We start from the raw sequence: 19,398 nt of genomic DNA, 5'->3' as shown, positions 1-19,398 counted from the left end.
ATTTTAGACTAGTTGAACTTTCTGTGTGATGATTAGCTTCAAGAAGGAAAGTGGAGGGGCGCCCGGGTGGCTCAGTGGGTTAAGCCACTGCCTTCGGCTTGAGTCGTGATCTCAGAGTCCTGGGATCAAGCCCCACATCATGCTCTCTGCTCAGCGGGGAGCCTGCTTCCTCCTCTCTCTCTCTCTGCCTGCCTCTCTGCCTACTTGTGATCTCTCTCTGTCAAGTAAATAAAATCTTAAAAAACAAAAAGAAGGAAAGTGGAAACTGCCATACTTCCTAAAGGTCTGGGACTTCTGCCATATGCTACTGAGTCAAAGCAAGTCACGAGGCCAGCGAAGATAGAAGAGGATGAGGAAAAAAAAAAAAAAAAAGAAAGAAAGCAATATAACTTTTTAGAATGGAATAAGAGAAGGAATTGATATTGTCTGATACTGTCTTTCTTTGACCACCATACTAACCGAAGATGGGCTATACTTCTAAATCAGCACAGGAACATAGTAGTGATAGAAGACTTGGGAGATGGATTCAGGGATTGGTGGGCTTTCAAAAACAGGAATGTTGAAGGACTGACTGGCTGGCTTTCAGTTGTAAACGTTTGGTCACTGGAGTGAGGATGTAGCTGACTTTCTGACTGTACGGAACATAGTCATAGTGAATGCTATTGACGATTGCCCTTCAGAATTGTGGAGCTTTTGGGCTGGCTGGCTCTCGTAAGCACGTGTGCTGATGAAAAACCCATCAGTTGATCTGGATCCGTTGTCTCTGATCCACTGACTCTTGTGGTTACTAATTCATGGATTAAAACTGTGGCCAAGAGGCAGGCAGTCTCTTCCCACCCTTCTAGACTTTGAAGGCCAGGAATATTTTATTCTCATCAGAGTATCTTTGAAGTCTTTTCATTAGTACAGACTTTATTTTTTTTAATTATTAACATAATGTATTATTTGCCCCAGAGGTACAGGTCAATACAGACTTTATTCTTAATGACAGAGTTATTAGATTTTCCTCAAAAAGCAGTGATTTTTTAATTAACATATAATGTATTATTTGTTTCAGGGCAAAAAGCAATACTTCATTTTTTATTGAAAAGCCAGGGGAAATTAGGAAACATATTTGCTCTCATAGCAGGTTGAAATAAAGAACTTCTCCAAAGGCATAGCTATAAGCAAGATGGCATGCTCATGTCAGTATTGGGTAGAGTATTGGTAACAGTATTTACTCTACTCTCTTTGAGTATTCAGAAGTTACATAGACGACAAAGCAATTACTGAGTATCACAAGCAGGTGGTTCATTAGTGGTCAACAGCAGACAAATCAAGCCATGTTTATGAAGTTGAGCTTCAAGAAAGTACTCATTTGGAAGGGGCAAAAAAGTGGCAGGATTCAGATCGGAGTGGCATTTAGCAATCAGGAAGTTTAGGCAATAAAATAATGCTGCTAGTACTCTAGTAATACTAGTAATGTAGTTAGTAGTAATGAAGCTGGTGGAGTTGGGTACTGTAAGGTTTTTGTTACTAGATTATGCTAGTTAAGTATGACAAAGATGCTCATGGGATAGTGAGAAAATTATAAAATGATATAGGGAACACTGGCCGTTGACTTGGAAGAAAATAAGGGAGTGTTTTTTAAGTAAGGACCAATTAACAATTTGATTTAATTTAGACAATGTTTATTTTATACACGTACCGCTACATTCCATCAGAAAATGTTTCAATTTTATAAGAGTTCAACAAATAAAACACACTTATTTGAAAAAATTCAAATGCTTAGGCGTTTAACATATAAATACAACGTACAAAATAAATACACTGCACAAAACCACCCAGCCACAAATTGCTGTCTGCATCATTTCTGAAACATAACATACAGAAAAGTACATCATATACATTGATTGTGGTGTTTTCAGCTCTAAGTAACAGAAAAACTTAATTTTGTAAAGTGCCAGACAGTAGCTGTGTAGGCTCTGTGAGCCATATGGTCTCTGTCAGAACTACTCAACTCTTCTCTTGTAGTGCTGAAGGCAGCCTCAGGCAAAAGAGATAAATGATATTTATTAGTGTTCTAATAGTGTTCTAAAATTTATTTATGGACACTGAAATTCGAATATAATTTCACATGTCACAAAATATTCTTTATTTGCTTCCACCCACTTAGAAATGCAAAAACACTCTTGGCTTGTATGCTACAGAAACAGGCTTTGGGTCCCATCTGAATATCTGAATCACTTGTGGGAAAATGCACAACCAAGCCAAACCAAGGCACTACAGCAATAAAGTAAGTGGTGAATGCTGGTAGCAAACTTTTTTTTTCTCCAGCATTATTGAAGATATACAAATTATAATGATAATAGTATGTAACATGTGCTTTTCTTGTGTCTCAGACACCATTCTAAGTGCTCTAAAAATATTAACTCATTTATACCTCAAAGCAATCCCATCATTATCACTTCTCTTTTATAGAAAAGGAAAGAGAGGCACAGAGAGGTTAAGTGGCATGCCCCATGCTGGAATTTGAGCTGTGGCCAAAAGAGTTTGGAGTTCCCACTCTTAACCACTACAATGTTGCTTCTACTGTGAAGAAAAAGGCAGTGAAGAACATTCTTAAAACATACAAAATTCCAATGCAGATAGCTCTGCACCCCGCTAAAATATCAACAGTAAGATAGATACTACTACTTTACATAGCATTGTTTTTAGCTGTTTTTAAAAATAATTTGTCTTTTCTTATGAATAAATGTGCCCCTAATGTAAAATTCACTGACCTTTCTTAACAATTGGTTCAGTAACGTCTATATTCATTAAAAAATACAAAAAAATAGGAGAAAAAGAAGCGTTACAATTTTAAAAGAATATTACATTTAAAATACACATTAGAATAACAGCAGGAGTCACTGCCCAGATGTAATGTGAAGTATGTTCACATTCATGGAAACTACTGAACCAAAGCTACATATTTCCTTATGTACAAATACGGATGGATCCACGTGCACATAAACATCCACAGTCTGTCTTGCAGTGCGCTGACTCACATTAGTTCTACATACTAAAGGATTCTTCACATGTGTGCAAGGATGTCACCTGGTTTTTTCAATGTGTTTATGCTTTTTAAAAAGCTTTAAAATGTCTGGACATTGGTAGGTTTCTTTAAAATAAAAAAAACAAAGAAAACTCAAAAAGCAAAGAAAACCCCTCAGAATCTAATTGCTGCAACATGACTTCTGGCGTATCTGTTAACCCCACTCAATACAGATTTTCCTTGAATTTTTGTCAAGAAACTTGCACATATCTGGAATGCTTGCAAAGGTTCTAGCCTGGCATCGTGGATCTGCAGTTCATGGAAGCAGCACTTCTCGATACAGGTGGTCTATGCAGTTACACCTCTGAGTGCTCCAAGTGCACCTGGTGTCAGCGGTTTCGGAATGCTCAGGAAGGGGACTGATAGGAGCGTCTCAGGTGAGCTTTGGCATCTACCGATGGCTGCCCTGTCAGAAAACTTCCTGATACTCATTTGTTTTTATAGGATTTCTCTCATGTGATTTCTGTGTTTTGCAATCTAGCAGGACTTCTGAACGAATGGTCTCCCTCAGATTTTATAATTTGTCGGTTGTCTGGTACTTAGTTAAGTCTGACATGCTGTCAAAATCTCTCCCTTATAGATTTAAAGAATTTCTGTGTCTTTTGTTTTCTGTCAAGGCAGACTGTGACCAAAATTTTCTGATTTAGATGATATTCCTAAATGTTTTGCCTTGTGTGAATTATCCAATTATTCTAAAGGATGAATTCCAAAAGAAGTTCCCAATACATAGTATTTTTCAGCTGTTTCCTTCTGTGTGTATCTTCTGATGTGCGGTAAGTTTTGATTTCTGAATAAAAGTTTTCCTACACTCCTGACACTCATAGGGTTTCTCCCCTGTGTGTTTTCTCTCATGAATGATAAAATGTGACTTCTGAGAGAAGGATTTCCCACATTCCTTACATTCATAGGGTTTCTCTCCTGTGTGCGTCCTTTGATGTAATCTGAGGACTGAATTCACGGAGAAAGATTTACCACATTCATGACATTCGTAGGGCTTCTCCCCTGTGTGTTTTCTCTGATGTTTCGTGAGGTCTGATTTATAGTAAAAGTTTTTTCCACATTTATTACATTCAAAGGGTTTCTCCCCTGTGTGAGTTCGCTGATGTACTGTGAGGGCTGACTTTTGGTAGAAGCATTTCCCACATTCCTTACATCCATAGGGTTTCTCTCCTGTGTGAGTTCTCTGATGAGTTTTGAGATGTGAATTTCTAGAAAAGAATTTCCCACATTCCTTACATTTGTAAGGTTTCTCCCCCGTATGTGTTCTCTGATGTACTGTGAGGTGTGATTTCTGGGAAAAGGATTTCCTACATTCCTTACATTCATACGGTTTCTCCCCTGTGTGTGTTTTCTGATGTACCATGAGGTATGCCTTAACATAGAAGAACTTCCCACATTCATTACACTCAAAGGGTTTCTCTCCTGTGTGTGTTTTCTGATGTTCTACAAGGTGTGGCTTCTGGTAGAAGGATTTCTCACACTGATTACATTCGTAGGGTTTCTCCCCTGCATGAGTCCTCAAATGTCTACTAAGAGATGACAGGTGATAGAAAGTTTTTTTACACTCTTTACATTCATAGGTTTTCTCTCTGGTGGGAGTTTTCTGTTGTACTGTGCGGTCTCCATTTCTAGAGCCAGATTCCCCGCATTCCCTGGGTTTGTCCTTTGAATGAATATGCTGATGTATTACGAGGATAGACTTCTGGCAGAAGGACTTTCCACATTCGTTACATTTATGGATTTTCTCTCTGGCTTGAGTTTGCTGGTGTTTTGTGAGTTCTTCATTCCTGGGGAGAAATTTCCAAATTCAGTAATGTCTAAGGCACACTCGCTAAGAACCAATTTCTAGAGATTTTTCCTGTCTATAGATACAGAATCTATAGAGTAGATTCACAGTTTCTCCACTATGAATGTTCTCTGACACCCACTGTGGTTTACCATTTGATAGAAGGAACCTTCCCTTGCATTGTATGCACAGAGTCTCTCAAATGCCTGAGACCCATCTACAATGCCTCCCTTACTGTGTACCTCAGAAGAATTAAAAGGCAACTTCAAAGCTGGAATATCTTGGTCCTACATAAGATCTCCATTATGGAAGAGAACTTTCCCATTTGGGCTATATGCTTCGGAATGCACTCCAGTGTTAGTTTTCTCACATTTAGTGTGAACTAGTGTGGTCCCACTTCCAGTACTCGCGTTCTTATTACAAGGCTTCTAATCTTAAAATCAAAATCTTGGACTTGCCTTGAATTTTCAGCTCGGCTTTCCTGGCATTTCGCTCCTCTGTCATGAATTTTCCAGAGATCTTCTATAAAGAAATCCAAAATTTAGTACTATATAAATCTCAATGTTATTAGTATGGTTGTAGCATTAATTCTTAGGCTTCAGGCCAATCTCCCCAAATAAAGGAACTCTCAAATGCAAATTTCTTCTAACCCACTGGTTTAGGAAAAACACATAAACATTAAAAACTATGGTACCAGACCCAGGAAGAAACGTAGTTATAAACCTAAGTACTTCTAGCACTTTACAAAAAATATGGCTTTAAAAACTTGGGAGGAAAAAGTTAAGGGGTTGGGGAGAATAGGGAGCAGAGAAGAAAGGATCTTTAGAGTGCTGCTGAAGACGACTTTGGGACTCAGAATGCTGTAAGCCCATGACAGACAAGAAAGAGGAAGTCGGATGAAAAGAAAAATTAGTAGACAGCTATGTCTACTGGAAATATCAGGGGAAAGATGAAACTGGATGGAAAGCTAACAGGTTTTTGTCACTCAAAATTAACTTGCTTTGTTATTTTAGCAGACTGTAAACTTCTGCTTGCTTCCCTCTGTACCCGCATACAACAATTGGGATGCCAACGCTAACGGGATTTTCTGGGCACACGGGTTTCCCCGTGTGTGGAGGAACAGTTTCACACTTTGAGCTCTCACTCTCCATCTAGCAGTCTTAATTTTCACGGGGACAGAAGACCTAAGAACACATACATCCAAAAGGAAAGATGATTAAAAAGAGGATGCAAGCCATCATAAAACACGATGCACTCCCATTTGCAGCAGCAACGATTTTCAAGCCTGATCACCTAATACTGCATCTCCAGAGTGGTGGTAGCCACGCCTCAGCCCCAGGCTTGGTCTTCTGTTTTCATAGTTTAGTTCCCACCTCTTTGTTTCAATTTACTACATGATCTCTAAAGAATTACTCAACATCATTTTGGAACCCTTACTGACCTTCATATTTATTCATCTTTAAATGCTTGACAGAAACTGAAAGATTATGAGCAGAGGCTTGGCATTTGTGGGGAAGACAGAAGATGCTGCTTGATGAGAACCTGGACAAGGCTAACTGGGACACTCAGGAACCAAGACCCTGTGTGTCTCTGGTCTTAGGAAAGGGGGAACCCTTGCAGGAGTTACTGTGAAGGGCACAGAGAAGACAGTGCCTGCCTCTTACTAAAATTCACATTCAGTCTCTCAACAGATACCCAGTGAACAACTACTAGAAACCAGACATTGTTCCTGGTCCCGGCAACAGCTAAGTACACAAGTCAGGAGTATAAGAAAAGCATTTACAGAAGCAGAGTGAGATCATCTTAGTAGTCTTTGGGCTTGTTTTTAGCTTTTTAAATCTTCGTGTTACAATACTCCCGAGTAAGGTGTGGTAGATTTTAGAAGGGATAATAATTAATACTTTGTGTGAAAGACAAACCACATGTAAAAGGAGGCATCAGCTCTGAAATAATGTAGTTGAGGAAAGGCATAAAGGTTTATAATCTGATATTTCAGAGTTTAAAGAGAAAAAAGGAAGTTAATAAAACCGGTGTTGAAAATAACTGAGGCATCTCATTGTTAGTAAAGGGAGGGAAGGGCATTTGGAGAAAAATTTATCATCAGATTTGAGATCACAGTGTTCTAGAATTCCAGTAACTGGGAATTCTAGAAGAAAGATAAAAATCTAAGATGGGGTTGGGCAGCGATTAGATTTCATATATAGGAAAGAGAAGTCTATTTTTAAAAGTGTGGCAAAGGAGGAATTTATGTGGAAAAACAAAAACTGGAGGTGTGATTTATGGTACTTGCATATGCAGATCCAAGAATCCTTGGCTTTTTCCAAAGTATAGGGCATTTTATTTTATTATTTTTTTTTCAAAGATTGTATTTATTTGACAGACAGAGATCACAAGTAGGCAGAGAGGCAGGGAGAGAGGAGGAAGCAGGCTCACCTCTGAGCAGAGAGCTCAATGCAGGGCTCGATTCCAGGACCCTGGGATCATGACGTGAGCTGAAGGCAGAGGCTTTAACCTACTTAGCCACCCAGGCACTCCACTATAGGACATTTTGAAAGATGCCTAAAAATATTTCATAATGCAAAAGGCACCAACCACCTCACTAGCAACAGTCGCCACAGGTCCTCACTCACCCGGGTAATTCCGATGTGGAAATTCCACTTCCAATATCCACGGTTCTTTTCCTTGTTTCAGCTTGAAAACTGAATTCGACTTATTCACACGGTAACCTATTAATGGAAAAATGTGTTAATCAGATTACTTGGAATTTAAGGGATTTTGAAGGATGAGGAAATGCAGCTTTAGCAGAACAATTGAAGGTCCCACTTAGGTTTGGCAGATGTAGATTCTTTCAGTGGGAGGGTGGAGACACATATTTTTCCTGGCACCCTAAATGGATTTGTCAGCTTTGACCCCTGAAACAAAGCTAATATTGTGCAGTCCAGCACCTGGGAAAGGAAATGCAAACTACTGGTAGTTACATATGTGGAAGTTTTTCTCACCCACTGAGACTAGGAGACCATAGTTCTCTTGCATCACTTCTCTATATAGTGTCCTCTGAGCATCGTTCATTAACTGCCACTCTTCCCGGCTGAATTCCACAGTAACATCCTTGAATGTGACTGGTCCCTGTAACAACATATTTCAGTTCAAACTGAAGTCATCAGAGTGTAGAGTACCACAAAAAAACACTGTAAACTAGCTGTTAACCTGCCTGCCACATAGTGTACTCTAGAAAGTTAAGATACTTTGCTACTCTGTACATAGGTGAAGTGATCAATATGGATTTACTGAGATACCACCCATGCCCAGAACTTTGCTGGAGATACAGTGATGAATGAAAGCAACTATGCCTGTTGTCAAGGAGCTTACACTGTGACAAGGGGGCAAAGAAGTAAATACTTGAATGTAATATGCATAACAGGTGCTCTGACAGAAACCTACACCAGATATAAGATGGTCACAAGTGGGGATAGATATTTGCATTATGTATTATCAAATCAGATTTTACTAGGTAGTCAAGCTAACATAAACTTTGGGAATAAAAAAAAAACAGATTTGGGAAAGGCCTTGATGTATGAAAAATGGCAAGTTTAGAAAAGTTACAAATAAGATAGCATGATATGAGAATAGGAAAGATTAGTTAGAAGGTGATACAGTCCAGTCAGGTGAGAGAACATGGAATAATTCTGAGTGTGTCTCTGGACCATTAAAATATATTTTGTATACCCACTCAATGGGTGTCTGCTTATAAACATAAATTTATAATCGTCTTTATTAAAAATTGACAAGTTGTTTTTCTATTTATAAGAAACAAAAATATGAATAGATGTTCTACTGTTTCACACCATTTTTATACTTTGTGGTGTGTCCTACCACATCTTAGGGATGGTCACCCACTCACTCACAGATAACAGGGAGCCACTGAAGAGACAGATGTGAGGTGCTAGAGTTCGAGGGGGTAGCCTGGTAGTTGAGAAGAAAACACTGAAGTAGAAAAGGCAAAGACCACACCAGAAATATGGAGTGTTAGAAAATCAGACGCATATGTGAACGGAATGATTAACATTTAAAATAGCCGCAATGGGGGGAAGAAACATACCTTCATTGGAAATGAATAATCATTGAGAGAAGGGAAGAATAACTCCCACAATATCTATAGAGTTTGATAATAGCTAGAACCACAAGGCTAATTATTTTCATTCTCCCATTTTTATTGGTAGGACTGTTTAAGGCTATGAAATTTCCTCCAGTCATTGCTTTGTTTATATTTCACAGAACTTGACATGTGAAAACGTGAAGAGCTTCTTTGCTGAATTTAAGTTCTTGCTTCTTGTTTTATATATATATGTTGGCAATAAGAATTATGTCAATATTATTTTCTTTCCTGGGCAAGTGACATAGACTCTTTTCCCTCGTGATCTAGAGGACTTTTTCTCTACTTTTAAGTAAGTCTAGTAGTTTTAGTAGACTCTCTCTTGGGGTTAACTACCCTGGGTCAGTTCTCTCTCACAGAGCCTTTTCAATAATGTAATTCAGTTTCTTTTTTTTTTTTTTTTTTTAATGGAAAGTTTCCTTGGATTAAATATTAGCTCTCTTCCAGTATTTAGGTTTTGTTATTCAGGGATTCTACTTTATTTCCTGTTACTCTCTGTTCCTCTTTCTGGTTGATTCTTACCAGCACTCCCACCCCCTCCTCCACTCCATGGTCTCTTCCAATTCCTCTGCCACATGCCAGTTGCTGGACTTTGGATTTCTCTTCCCCTGAGGAAGAGAAATCATTTAATCTCTAACTGGACAGGATTTTCTATTCTACAATTTCTTTCCTAAGTTAATTTACTTATATTTTATATCTACTTATTTTTCAGTTTCTGAGTCTTTAATCTCTGGGTTTTAAAGTGATTTCCTTTCTGAAACTCCCTAATATTGGAAAGGTATACTCTCCTGTACTGTGCATTTGTTTGGGGAGGAATACTGACATCAGTGGACAAAACGTTAGTTTACACTTTCTACTTTTTTCTCTCAGTATTGTCTGCATGTCGAGTAACATTTTTTATTCATGATCAAATGAAAATAAAACCTCATTTTATGGTCGGAAGGGATGGAAGTGTTACCCTAGTCCTTAGTTCAAAAACCTCTCTCTGTTGCCAGAGTATATTCACGTTCTTGAAGGAAACAGCAGTACTGTGGGCAGTATCTTCAGAGTCTGTGATAATATACTCTTTTCTTTAGGACACCTGGTTTCAGCTGCATGTTTTCTGATTTGCCTTCACTTCCAAGCACACGAGGGATTCTACTTCTTTTCCTCTGTATTGCTGACTGCTTGAAGCTGCCATCTGTTCCTGCACACAGTCTTACGTCCCTTCCTTTTTTTACTCCCAGTGCCAGTCCTTGGATTCCCTGGTCTCAGACCCCTCCTGCATCTACCCAGTCAGAGTGAGTGCCTCTGCCTGTGGCCACTTGATCTTGTGTTGCTCTACAATGGTGACTTCGCTGTCTTTCCTCTTCCATCACTGCCATTCTGACTTCCTGCTCTTGGATGAGCTCCAAGCTGTTTCTGTTCATGACAGTGATCTCCCAACTTATACAGAAACACAAGTTTCCTCTCTCCTAGCTATACAGCAGGGGTGTATAGTGGCGTGTTGGAACATTTATACCTTGCCAACTAACATTATTCTGTGGCAACTAGGAAATCCATAAAAGAAAACTGGAAAACAAAAGAATCCGTTTGGCAGGAGACAGTTGAATTTTGTTCACTTTTGTGAAATTTTGTTCAATTTTGTGAAGTGACTGAGGAACACAGAGCTGGAACTGTCCCATTTGGGCAGATATACATGTAAGTAAATTTCAATAAATAATATTGTTATACATTTAAAAAACAGAGTTCCAGAAGGGTCAGAAAAGAAATCTGAAAGCAACAACATTCAAGATGATGATAGCAGAAGCTAGGACAAGACTGAAGCCTGGCAAAACTCTAAATAAATGGGCAGGTCAGGAGGAGAGTGCTTCGGAAGCCAAAGAAAGAGAGACTCATAACTAATGGGCAGTTTTAGTTTAAAACCGAAATGTAAAAGTCCAAGATAGAGAAACTTGGTAAGTGCACTCCAAAAGAAGATAGAGAGGTAGGAAATAAGCACATTAAAACATTTTCAGTATAGGGGCACCTGGGTGGCTCAGTGGGTTAAAACCTCTGCCTTCAGCTCAGGTCATGATCTCAGGGTCCTGGGATCAAGCCCCACATCGGGCTCTCTGCTCAGCAGGGAACCTGCCTCCCCCTCTCTCTCTGCCTGCCTCTCTGCCTACTTGTGATTTCTGTGTGTCAAATAAATAAATTTAAAAAAAAACCTTTAAAAAAAGAAAAACATTTTCAGTATATTAGTTATTAGGATAAATGCAAATTAAAACCATAATGAGATACCACTACACACCTATCAGCATGATTTGAAAAAAACTTCTGACAATACCAAATGCTGACAAGAATGCGAAACAGGTAGAGAACTCTGTACATTGTGGTAGGAACACAAAATCATACAGCTACTCTGGTAAACAGTTTGGCAGTTTCTTATAAAGAATATGAGCCAAGCAAGCACATTCCTAGGTACTTACCCCAAGATAAATGAAAATCTGTGTACACATAGAAATCTAAATGCAGTTGTTTGTAACAGCTCCTTTTATAATTGCCACAAAGCAGAAAACCCAAATGCTTTTCAGCTGGTGGATGAGTTAATAAATTGGATACATACATATAGCTCAGTACTATTCAGCAATAAAAAAGAATGAACTGTGCATAGTCAGTATAATTAAATCTCAAATGTATTATGCTAAATGAAAATTGGTAGTATCAGAAAACTACATACCATTTAATTTCATTTATATGATATTCAGAAAAAGGCAAAATTCTAGGGATAAAGAATAAATTGGTGATTGCCAGGAATTAGTGGTAGAGGGAACCAAAATAATTTTGAGGCAGTGAAACTGTTCTGTATCTTCACTGTGGTGATGACTGTATGCCTTTATGCATGTGTCAAAACGCACTGAACTGGGGGTGCCTGGGTGGCTCAGTGTGTTAAGCATCTGCCTTCAGCTCGGGTCATAATCTCAGGGTCCTGGGATCGAGCCCCCACATCGGGCTCACTGCTCAGGCTCTCCGTTTGGCAGGAGAGCCTGCTTTCCCCTCTCTTTCTCTGCCTGCCTTTCTGCCTACTTGTGATCTATCAAAAATTTTTTTAAAATCTTAAAAAAACTCACTGAAATGTATACCCCAAAAGAGTGAATTTTGCTGTAAGTTAAAGAGTCAAGAATAAATAAGTCAAAGAATAAAGAAGATAAAAGCACAAAACAAAAATGAGTTCACACCATTAGGATGACTACTTTCAACATAGCAACAACAACATAAAAACCTAGGAAAACACCAAGTACTGGCAAGGATATAGAGAAATTGGAACCCTTGTGCATTGCTGATGGGAATGTAAAATGGTACAACTCCTACAGAGAAATACAGTACGTTGGTTCCTCAAAAAGTTAAAGAATTACTGTATGATTCGGCAATTTCACTCCTATATATCCAAAACACTCAAAGCAGGGACTCAGACAGGAATTTGTACGCCACTGTTCATAGCAGCACTATTCACAATAGGTATAAGGTGCAAAAAAGCCAAGTGTCCTTCAAGAGATGATAAAGGAGAGGTTAGGAAGACGATGGAGCAGGAAGATCCTCAGCTCGCAACTGCCCATCGATACAACTAGGTAACACCTCAGCGTAACTAACCCAAGAAAACAACCCGAAGACTGGCCAAATTCCACAACTAAAAGTAGAAAAGAGGCTGCATCAAAGGAGGGAAGTGTGAATATTAGGAGAAGTTAACTGGGTGCAAAAGGAAACATGGACCTCATTAAAAAGTATAGAATCATGATTTTTAATAAAACATGTCAAATAGCGGGGGAGGGGGTAGAATGCACAAATACGGTATATAGAAACAATGGAGTATCATTTAGCCATTAATGGGAAGGAAATCCGGTCACATGCTACACTGATGAACCTTAAGGACATTATACTGAGTGAAATATGCCAATTAAAAGCAGCAAATACTGAGTGATTCTACTTATATGAGGGACCTAGAATAGTCAGGTTTATAGATAGAAAGTAGACTGGTGGTTCCCAAGGGAAGGCAGAATAGGGAGTTATTATTTAATGGTTAGAATTTTAGCTGTGGGACGGCTGGGTGGCTCAGTCAATTAAGTGGCTGCTTTCGGCTCAGGTCGTGATTCCAGGACATCGGGCTCCCTGTGTAGTGGAAGGCCTCTTCTCCCGCTCCCTCTGCCTGCTGCTCTGCTAACTTGTGCTCTCTATCACTGTCTCTCTGTCACTTAAATAAATAAATAAATAAATAAGCCTTTTTTTTTTTTTTTTTTAAAGGAACTTTAGTTGTGCAAGATGAAAAAAGTTCTGGAGATGGATGGTTATGATGATGGTACCATGATGTGAATGTAATTAAATGCCACTGAACGATACAGTTAAAAATGGTTAAAATGGTAAGTTTGGGGAAAAAAAAGTTTTATGTATATTTTGCCATAATTATAAATAAGAATAAAATCTAAACCCCAGAAAATACACTAAGAATGGCTGTGGGAAAGCATCAGATATCACCATCACACCAAAACTGGAGGGACCAAAATCCTAGGAAAAAAGAAATTTGTTCGGATGAGTCCCATACCTTGAATTTGAATATTTGGGGCATTTTCAAATTTCATAGGCTGAGCAGAAAGTAGCTTAGAGCTAGCATCTTGACCATAAGGATAAAAAAGCTAGTTCTGAATAGAATGTAGAAAGACAAAAGAGAAGTGGATCTCACCCTAACAGTAACAACAAACCCCTTACCTAGTTTTCCAAAACCTATCAGAGAACTGAGAATCCAAAGATAAACAAAGGAAAAAATTCACAAGAGATGAATACTGCAGAAGAGAAAAGAAAACCACAATGACTTTCTCTTTTAGAAGCAAGTAGGGGAGAGAGGGAACCAGCCCAGCTCAACAAAATTTTAATGTTTGCTTATGGATTTCTGTAATGTATTAGAATCCCTAAGAACTCCAGTCACAGAACAAGTGAACACCAATATGCCCTGTGGAGGTTTCACATTCAAAAGGTCACTAAATGGAAGCTTAGTATCTACAGGATTTTTTTTTACTTCCATCAAATGTCTCAAAGTGATCATTTTATCATAAGTTGGGGAAGCAGTTTCTGGAACCAGATAGAAAGCTCCATAACCAATACAAATGGTCTGAGATACAAAAAGCCACTAGTTTTCTCCATAAGCCTCTACTAAGTACATGGCAACAACCCTCCACAGGCAGCAGAGCACCAGGGTGGGATGTCTCCCAAAGGAAGTACAATAAATCTCATTAGGATAAAGAAAAATCCACATACACAGCAGAGTTAAAGGTATCTTAAAAGTAGCTAGCCCAGAATGCAAATTTACTTTAGAGGTCTGACAAATTAAAAGGTGAATTTTCAGTAGTATCAGTAGAAGAAAGTCAATGGTTTTCAATGTTTTAAAATATAAGACTTGTCAACCAAGAGTTCTCTACACAGTGAAAAAGTTGTTTTTATTTCAGATAAACCAAACTCAGAATTTTCCACCAGCAGACCTGCATTAAAACAAGCAAGTGAGAATAAAAACAACATAAATGATGTTTTCAAACAGAAGAAATGTATGGCAATACACCTGAAAGATACAAGAAGAAATAAAGAAAAGGTCATCTCATTTTGCCAAAATGGCAAAAAGCAAACAAAAAAATTACAGTATCTGCATAAAATAAACCTTTCCAATAGTCAGTAGTGAGACTACACTCAAAATTACTTCAAAAAACAAAAACGCTGACTAGTCATTTGTGCTGTCCAAACTCAAATCTCAGTCAGAGATTTACAGAGCATAACGTGGGGGAAATGTTGTGGAACTCCTGAATGAATTTTGGATATGGAGAATGTCGTAAAAGATGTACAAGAGTAAACCAGAACTGTTGAACAGACTGGTTTTTTTAAGCTTCCTCTTCCATTATTTCTCCCTCTTTCCAGAGACTCTTTCTCCCCGTCATCATGCCCAAAGATTAGGATTTTTAGTTAATATAATCACTACCATAAACCACTTCAAAAGCTGTGCTGTAAGAATTACGAAAGACTGACTATATCAAGTGCTTATCAAAGGCCTGGGAAATTGGAAAATACAGTTTTGTTTTGTTTTTTAAACATTAAATGATAAAAGCAAAGAAATGGTTACCACAGAAGTCAGGCTTCATGTTTCTCTGGATAATGAATGGTGAGATGAGAATAAGGAGGGACACACAGGGACTTCAAAGATAGTAGTAATTTTCATTTCTTAAGACAGATAAGGGATACACCTATGTTTCATCAGTATTCCCTAAATTTTACATATACATTATGTACATTCCTTTGATTGCATAAGTATGATTTTTAAATAAATTGAAATTCAATGTTTTCTTCAGCCTACAAGGCCCTACATATTCCAGTCCTTTCTACCTCTTTGACTTTCCCTTTTAGCTCAATCTCCCCTAGGTCCTACACTCTGTAGCTTCAATATTTTGAACCATTTCTGGAACATGCCTTAGGGTGTTTGTATTTGCTGTTCTTCCTATCTAGAATGCTCTTCCCCCAGAATTCTGCTTGGTTCAGTTTCTCTTTTAACCAGGACTTTCCTCAAATATTACCTTTTAAGATTTTTTTTTTTAACTCCTTTGACAGAGACAGAAATCACAAGTAGGCAGAGAGAGGAGGAAGCAGGATCCCCTGCTGAGCAGAGAGCCCAATGTGGGGCTCGATCCAAGGACCCTGAGATCATGACCTGAGCTGAAGGCAGAGGCTTAACCCACTGGGCCACTAAGGTGCCCCAAATATTACCTTTTAAAGTGGCATTCCCTAGCCAACTTATTTTTTCCTCACTTCTCTATGTCGTTCTGTCCTAAACTGCCTCTGACTCAAGGGGCACCTGGGTGGCTCAGTCGGTTAAGCGTCTGCCTTCTGCTCACGCCATGATCCTCAGGGTCCTGGGATCAAGCCCCGCATGGGCCTTCGTACTCAGCGAAGAGTTGGCTTCTCCCTCTGCCACTCCCTCTGCTCGTGCACACATGCTCACTCATTCTCAAATAGTTTTTAAGAAAATATTACTCAAAATGCAGACACATATAAAAAATATCACATTTATTAGTATCCTCACCATTTCTCCTCAGAAAAATCTAAGTATTAGAGGGTGTCATCCTTCACAGGAGGATACAAGTTTTCCAAAATTCTATTTCACTTGAAAGCTCAACTTTTTAACATTGGCAAGAAATACTGAGAGTTATTTCCCTTAAAGTGACAGGCTCAGTTTTGCCATTTTTGAGAAAAGGTTTGGTAAATACCCATCTGAATAACGAGTTTGTCTGCCAGTTGCTCTTTAAAGTAAAAATAGTATTCCATGAAAAAGGTGGCTAGGTGAGCACATGAATCAATCACACAAGTGCTTTTCCTCTAAACAACCATCATTCCTCAGTATGTAGCCAAGGTACTGTATGTTAACTTCCCATTTTGTAAGACTGAATATTAAAAAGATGTGTATTCAAGGGTCAAGATTTAATAAAACTCAGTTTCTGCTGTTTCACCAAAGATATACCCTTAAGTAAAGGTGGCAGTTTTTTATTGTAAGTACACTGCAGAGAAATACTATCATTGGTATCATCGTCTTGATTCATGCCAAACAGGCAGCAACCTAGTCTCCACTCTCTCACACCATCAGTGTGCAAGGCAGTTTGCATCCTAGTATCATGTTCTGACCTCACAGGCCTCTTATAAAAGCCCAGGGGTCTGCAGACTACACTTTGGAACTGCTGTGCTATTCAAACAGCATTTTCCCTTAACATGATTTTTAAGTATTTCCATTTTTCGAGTTTAAAGTTTGGGCTTTTATAAAACTCACTGAAAATACACACACCAACATACAAACACAAAGGGCTAAAGAAATGACTCACCTGATACTTGTTCATTTTCTGCTTCTCTTGGGAAAGGACAGAAACTATGAAGCTAGAACACAGAAAGTTGGAAGACAGGAGTCTTAAAAGACCTTATCTTGCAGCTCAGGAATCACCTGTGACAAATTTCCATACAATTTAGTAAAACAACTCTTGGGAAAATAGCCCTTTGAGCCATAAAGAAAAAACAGAAGGACTGTGATAAAGGAGTACCCACCTGTCCATTGGTGGCTTTGATATAATCATGATGAATTTGGGAAAATTTGAGTGAATCTGAATATTTCTTTCCTCCTGTTTTGAAAATTATGTGTCCATTTACTAAATGGACCAAATGTCCATTACTAAAAACACAAAAGAACTGAAAACTTAAACATCCAAAAAACAGTAGGTTAGGCAATGTGTATAATAAATATCTAAGGTGTATGATATATATCCAAAGTATGGACCCTGATGCTGGCATTACAAATAATGTTGAAATACTGATATGGAAGTGTTACATAACCATTTTTCCTATTAATATTATAAACTCAGGGCGCCTGGGTGGCTCAGTGGGTTAAAGCTTCTGCCTTCAGCTCAGGTCATGATCTCAGGGTCCTGGGATCAACCCCACATTGGGCTCTCTGTTCCACGGGGAGCCTGCCCCCTGTCTCTCTGCCTGCCTCTCTGCGTACTTGTGATCTCTCTCTGTCAAATAAATAAAATCTTTAAAAAATAACAATATAAACTCTACAAAGTTAGACAGTCTTCAGAGCCCTCAAATTTAACATGTTCTTCTCCCTAAACTGCAGTTTCTCCAAAATCAGCTCTCCATGAAACTTTTTTTTGACTTAAACATGGTATACTGGACGACCTGGAGACTTTTGTTCTATGTTAGTCTCTGCTCTTAACACACTTAGTGACTTTGTTTCAATGCTATTATTTAACAGGAGGAATTAGATAATTTTGAACCACCTTTCCTGTACCATATTGATTCTGTATGTCTTCACTCAGTGCTACAAATCCAGACAGTACCCTGGAATTCACTGTCCCCTCCAACCTGGTGTGGGCCTTAGGGTAAAAGTTAATTAGGCCTTGTAGAATTTTGACATGGTCATCTGCTGATCGTCTGACAGCCACACAAATCTAAACCTTAAAATAACAATGTGACACCATAAATCCCAGGAAACTTTATGTAGCTAGCAAAAAGTAACTAGACGCCATAATGCTGGGACAGCGGAAACCTCGTCATGCTAAGTCCAGACACATCTGGACACCCCAAACAGAGACATTTTATCACTTTTAACATGGAGCCTGGAAGAAATTCCAGTTTCCGTCTTTTAACCAAGTCTGCCCCATTTCCCCTCTCTAGAAACCAGCTTCTTGCCTGGAGAGGATTCCCAGCTTCTCCAATAAAACTTAAAATTCAGGGCTCATCTTACAGTTTCAGTTTACATATTAACAGCCCTCTGAGGTTGGAGAATGCAAGAAGGGCCTTACTTAACCTTTTGACACGAGAGTTCTGAGGAAACCTCAAGAATATTTTGCAAATAGAACTCTACGCAGCCAGGTTAGGTTTACCACTCCGCAGTTTTGCTCATGGACAATTTCTGTACTAAATACAACCAAAGACTGGATTTTACCTTGGGAAGCACCATGAACCAGAGTAAAACAATGAGAATTTACCCACCCTCCTCCGTTAGTGCTGAGTATACCAATTTATCTCTCAACCCTTAGTACTCGTATTTATTAGAATGGAGCTGATTAATACTGATTCAAAGGATGGTTATGATGATGATGATTAAATGAACCAATAATGAAAAGAACAGCATACCTTGTAATCATAAATGCAGCTCACCTTTATTGAGTCCTTATACTTTATATAGACAGCCCTATTTAATACAGCAAACAGCCCCAGTTTATTGGAATTATTTTACAGAGGAGTGTCCCGGTCGTAACCGAGGTTATACTGCTCGCGTAGTGGCGGGGGCCGGACGCGCACAGGTCCCCTGGGCTTGACAGCGCTGAGGCGCCAGCAGCCACGCCAGCGCGGACGTGGCGGGCCCAGGGTCCACGTCACAAAAGCCATCCCCCCCGCTCCTCCCGCGCCCCGGGCCAACTAGGGCCTCCCGGCTCCGCAGGTCGTGAGCCAAGACGGTGGACAGCGGGCAGTCCCCCGCAAAGCCCCCTGCCCGACCCCCCTCCCCAGTCCTTCTCGGGGGCCAGTCGGGCGCTCAGAAGGGGACGGCAGCGGCTTTCAGATTCTCCGATTCGGCGCAGCCGCGGAAACCCCGCTATCCCCGGCCCCCCACCCAGGCCTCGCACCCGCAAAGAGGCCTCCGACACACCTGCAGGGGCTCGGCCACCGCTCCCAGCCAGCGCAGGTTCCAGGCCCCGCCCTCTGTCACACCGCGGAGACCAGGAAGCTCCAGAATCCTCTCCCGCCCTGGGGCGTGAAACGAGATGGCGACTATCAAAAGAAGGTGGAATAGCGCTTGCGCAAAAGGCCCCCACGCCTCACTCTGGAACTACGCTTCCCAGGAGC

The 19,398-nt window shown here is 39.6% G+C and overlaps 2 protein-coding genes across 12 annotated transcripts in view; one reads left to right on the top strand and one right to left on the bottom strand.

Moving 5' to 3' along the window:
• The window catches only part of LOC131829024 (uncharacterized), a 54,012-nt gene extending 38,659 nt beyond the window's left edge, over positions 1–15,353 (top strand). For 8 of the 10 annotated variants that reach the window (XR_009352675.1, XR_009352670.1, XR_009352676.1 and 5 more), the window contains 2 exons: positions 13,276–13,391; positions 14,472–15,353. Coding sequence is in view for 1 of the 10 variants with exons in the window: in XM_059170363.1 (XP_059026346.1) it covers positions 13,276–13,325 (50 nt within the window). In the remaining 9 variants the exon portion in view is untranslated. Of the gene's footprint in view, positions 1–7,986; positions 10,696–13,275; positions 13,396–14,471 lie in introns of those variants that run through there. The other 2 variants (XR_009352674.1, XM_059170363.1) reach the window with 2 other exon arrangements.
• LOC131829019 (zinc finger protein 25-like) lies at positions 1,649–19,327 on the bottom strand. Of its 2 annotated transcripts, none has more exons than XM_059170351.1 (6): positions 19,202–19,327; positions 16,878–16,929; positions 7,862–7,988; positions 7,493–7,588; positions 5,321–5,384; positions 1,649–4,863 (listed from the first exon to the last, which is right to left on the bottom strand). In XM_059170351.1, exons 2-6 carry the CDS (start codon positions 16,890–16,892, stop codon positions 3,813–3,815), a joined length of 1,353 nt encoding a protein of 450 aa, XP_059026334.1. In that variant the 5' UTR covers positions 16,893–16,929; positions 19,202–19,327; the 3' UTR covers positions 1,649–3,812. The 2 variants fall into 2 exon arrangements, with proteins under 2 accessions (XP_059026334.1, XP_059026335.1); XM_059170352.1 differs by having other exon boundaries at positions 16,878–16,993; positions 19,202–19,321.
• Positions 19,328–19,398: the final 71 nt, after the last annotated feature.

Source organism: Mustela lutreola, chromosome 4 (assembly GCF_030435805.1).
Source record: "Mustela lutreola isolate mMusLut2 chromosome 4, mMusLut2.pri, whole genome shotgun sequence".
Taxonomy (NCBI): Eukaryota; Metazoa; Chordata; class Mammalia; order Carnivora; family Mustelidae; genus Mustela; species Mustela lutreola.
The sequence above is the reverse complement of the archived record's forward strand: the minus strand, read 5'-3'. Positions and strand labels throughout refer to the sequence as shown.

Coding starts and splice junctions, on each gene's coding strand:
- LOC131829019 (XM_059170351.1), bottom strand. Junction 7,589..7,861: donor TGGTCTCCTAGTCTCAGTGG/GTGAGAAAAACT, acceptor TTCCATTAATAG/GTTACCGTGTGAATAAGTCG. Junction 4,864..5,320: donor AGCCGAGCTGAAAATTCAAG/GCAAGTCCAAGA, acceptor ATTTCTCCCCAG/GAATGAAGAACTCACAAAAC.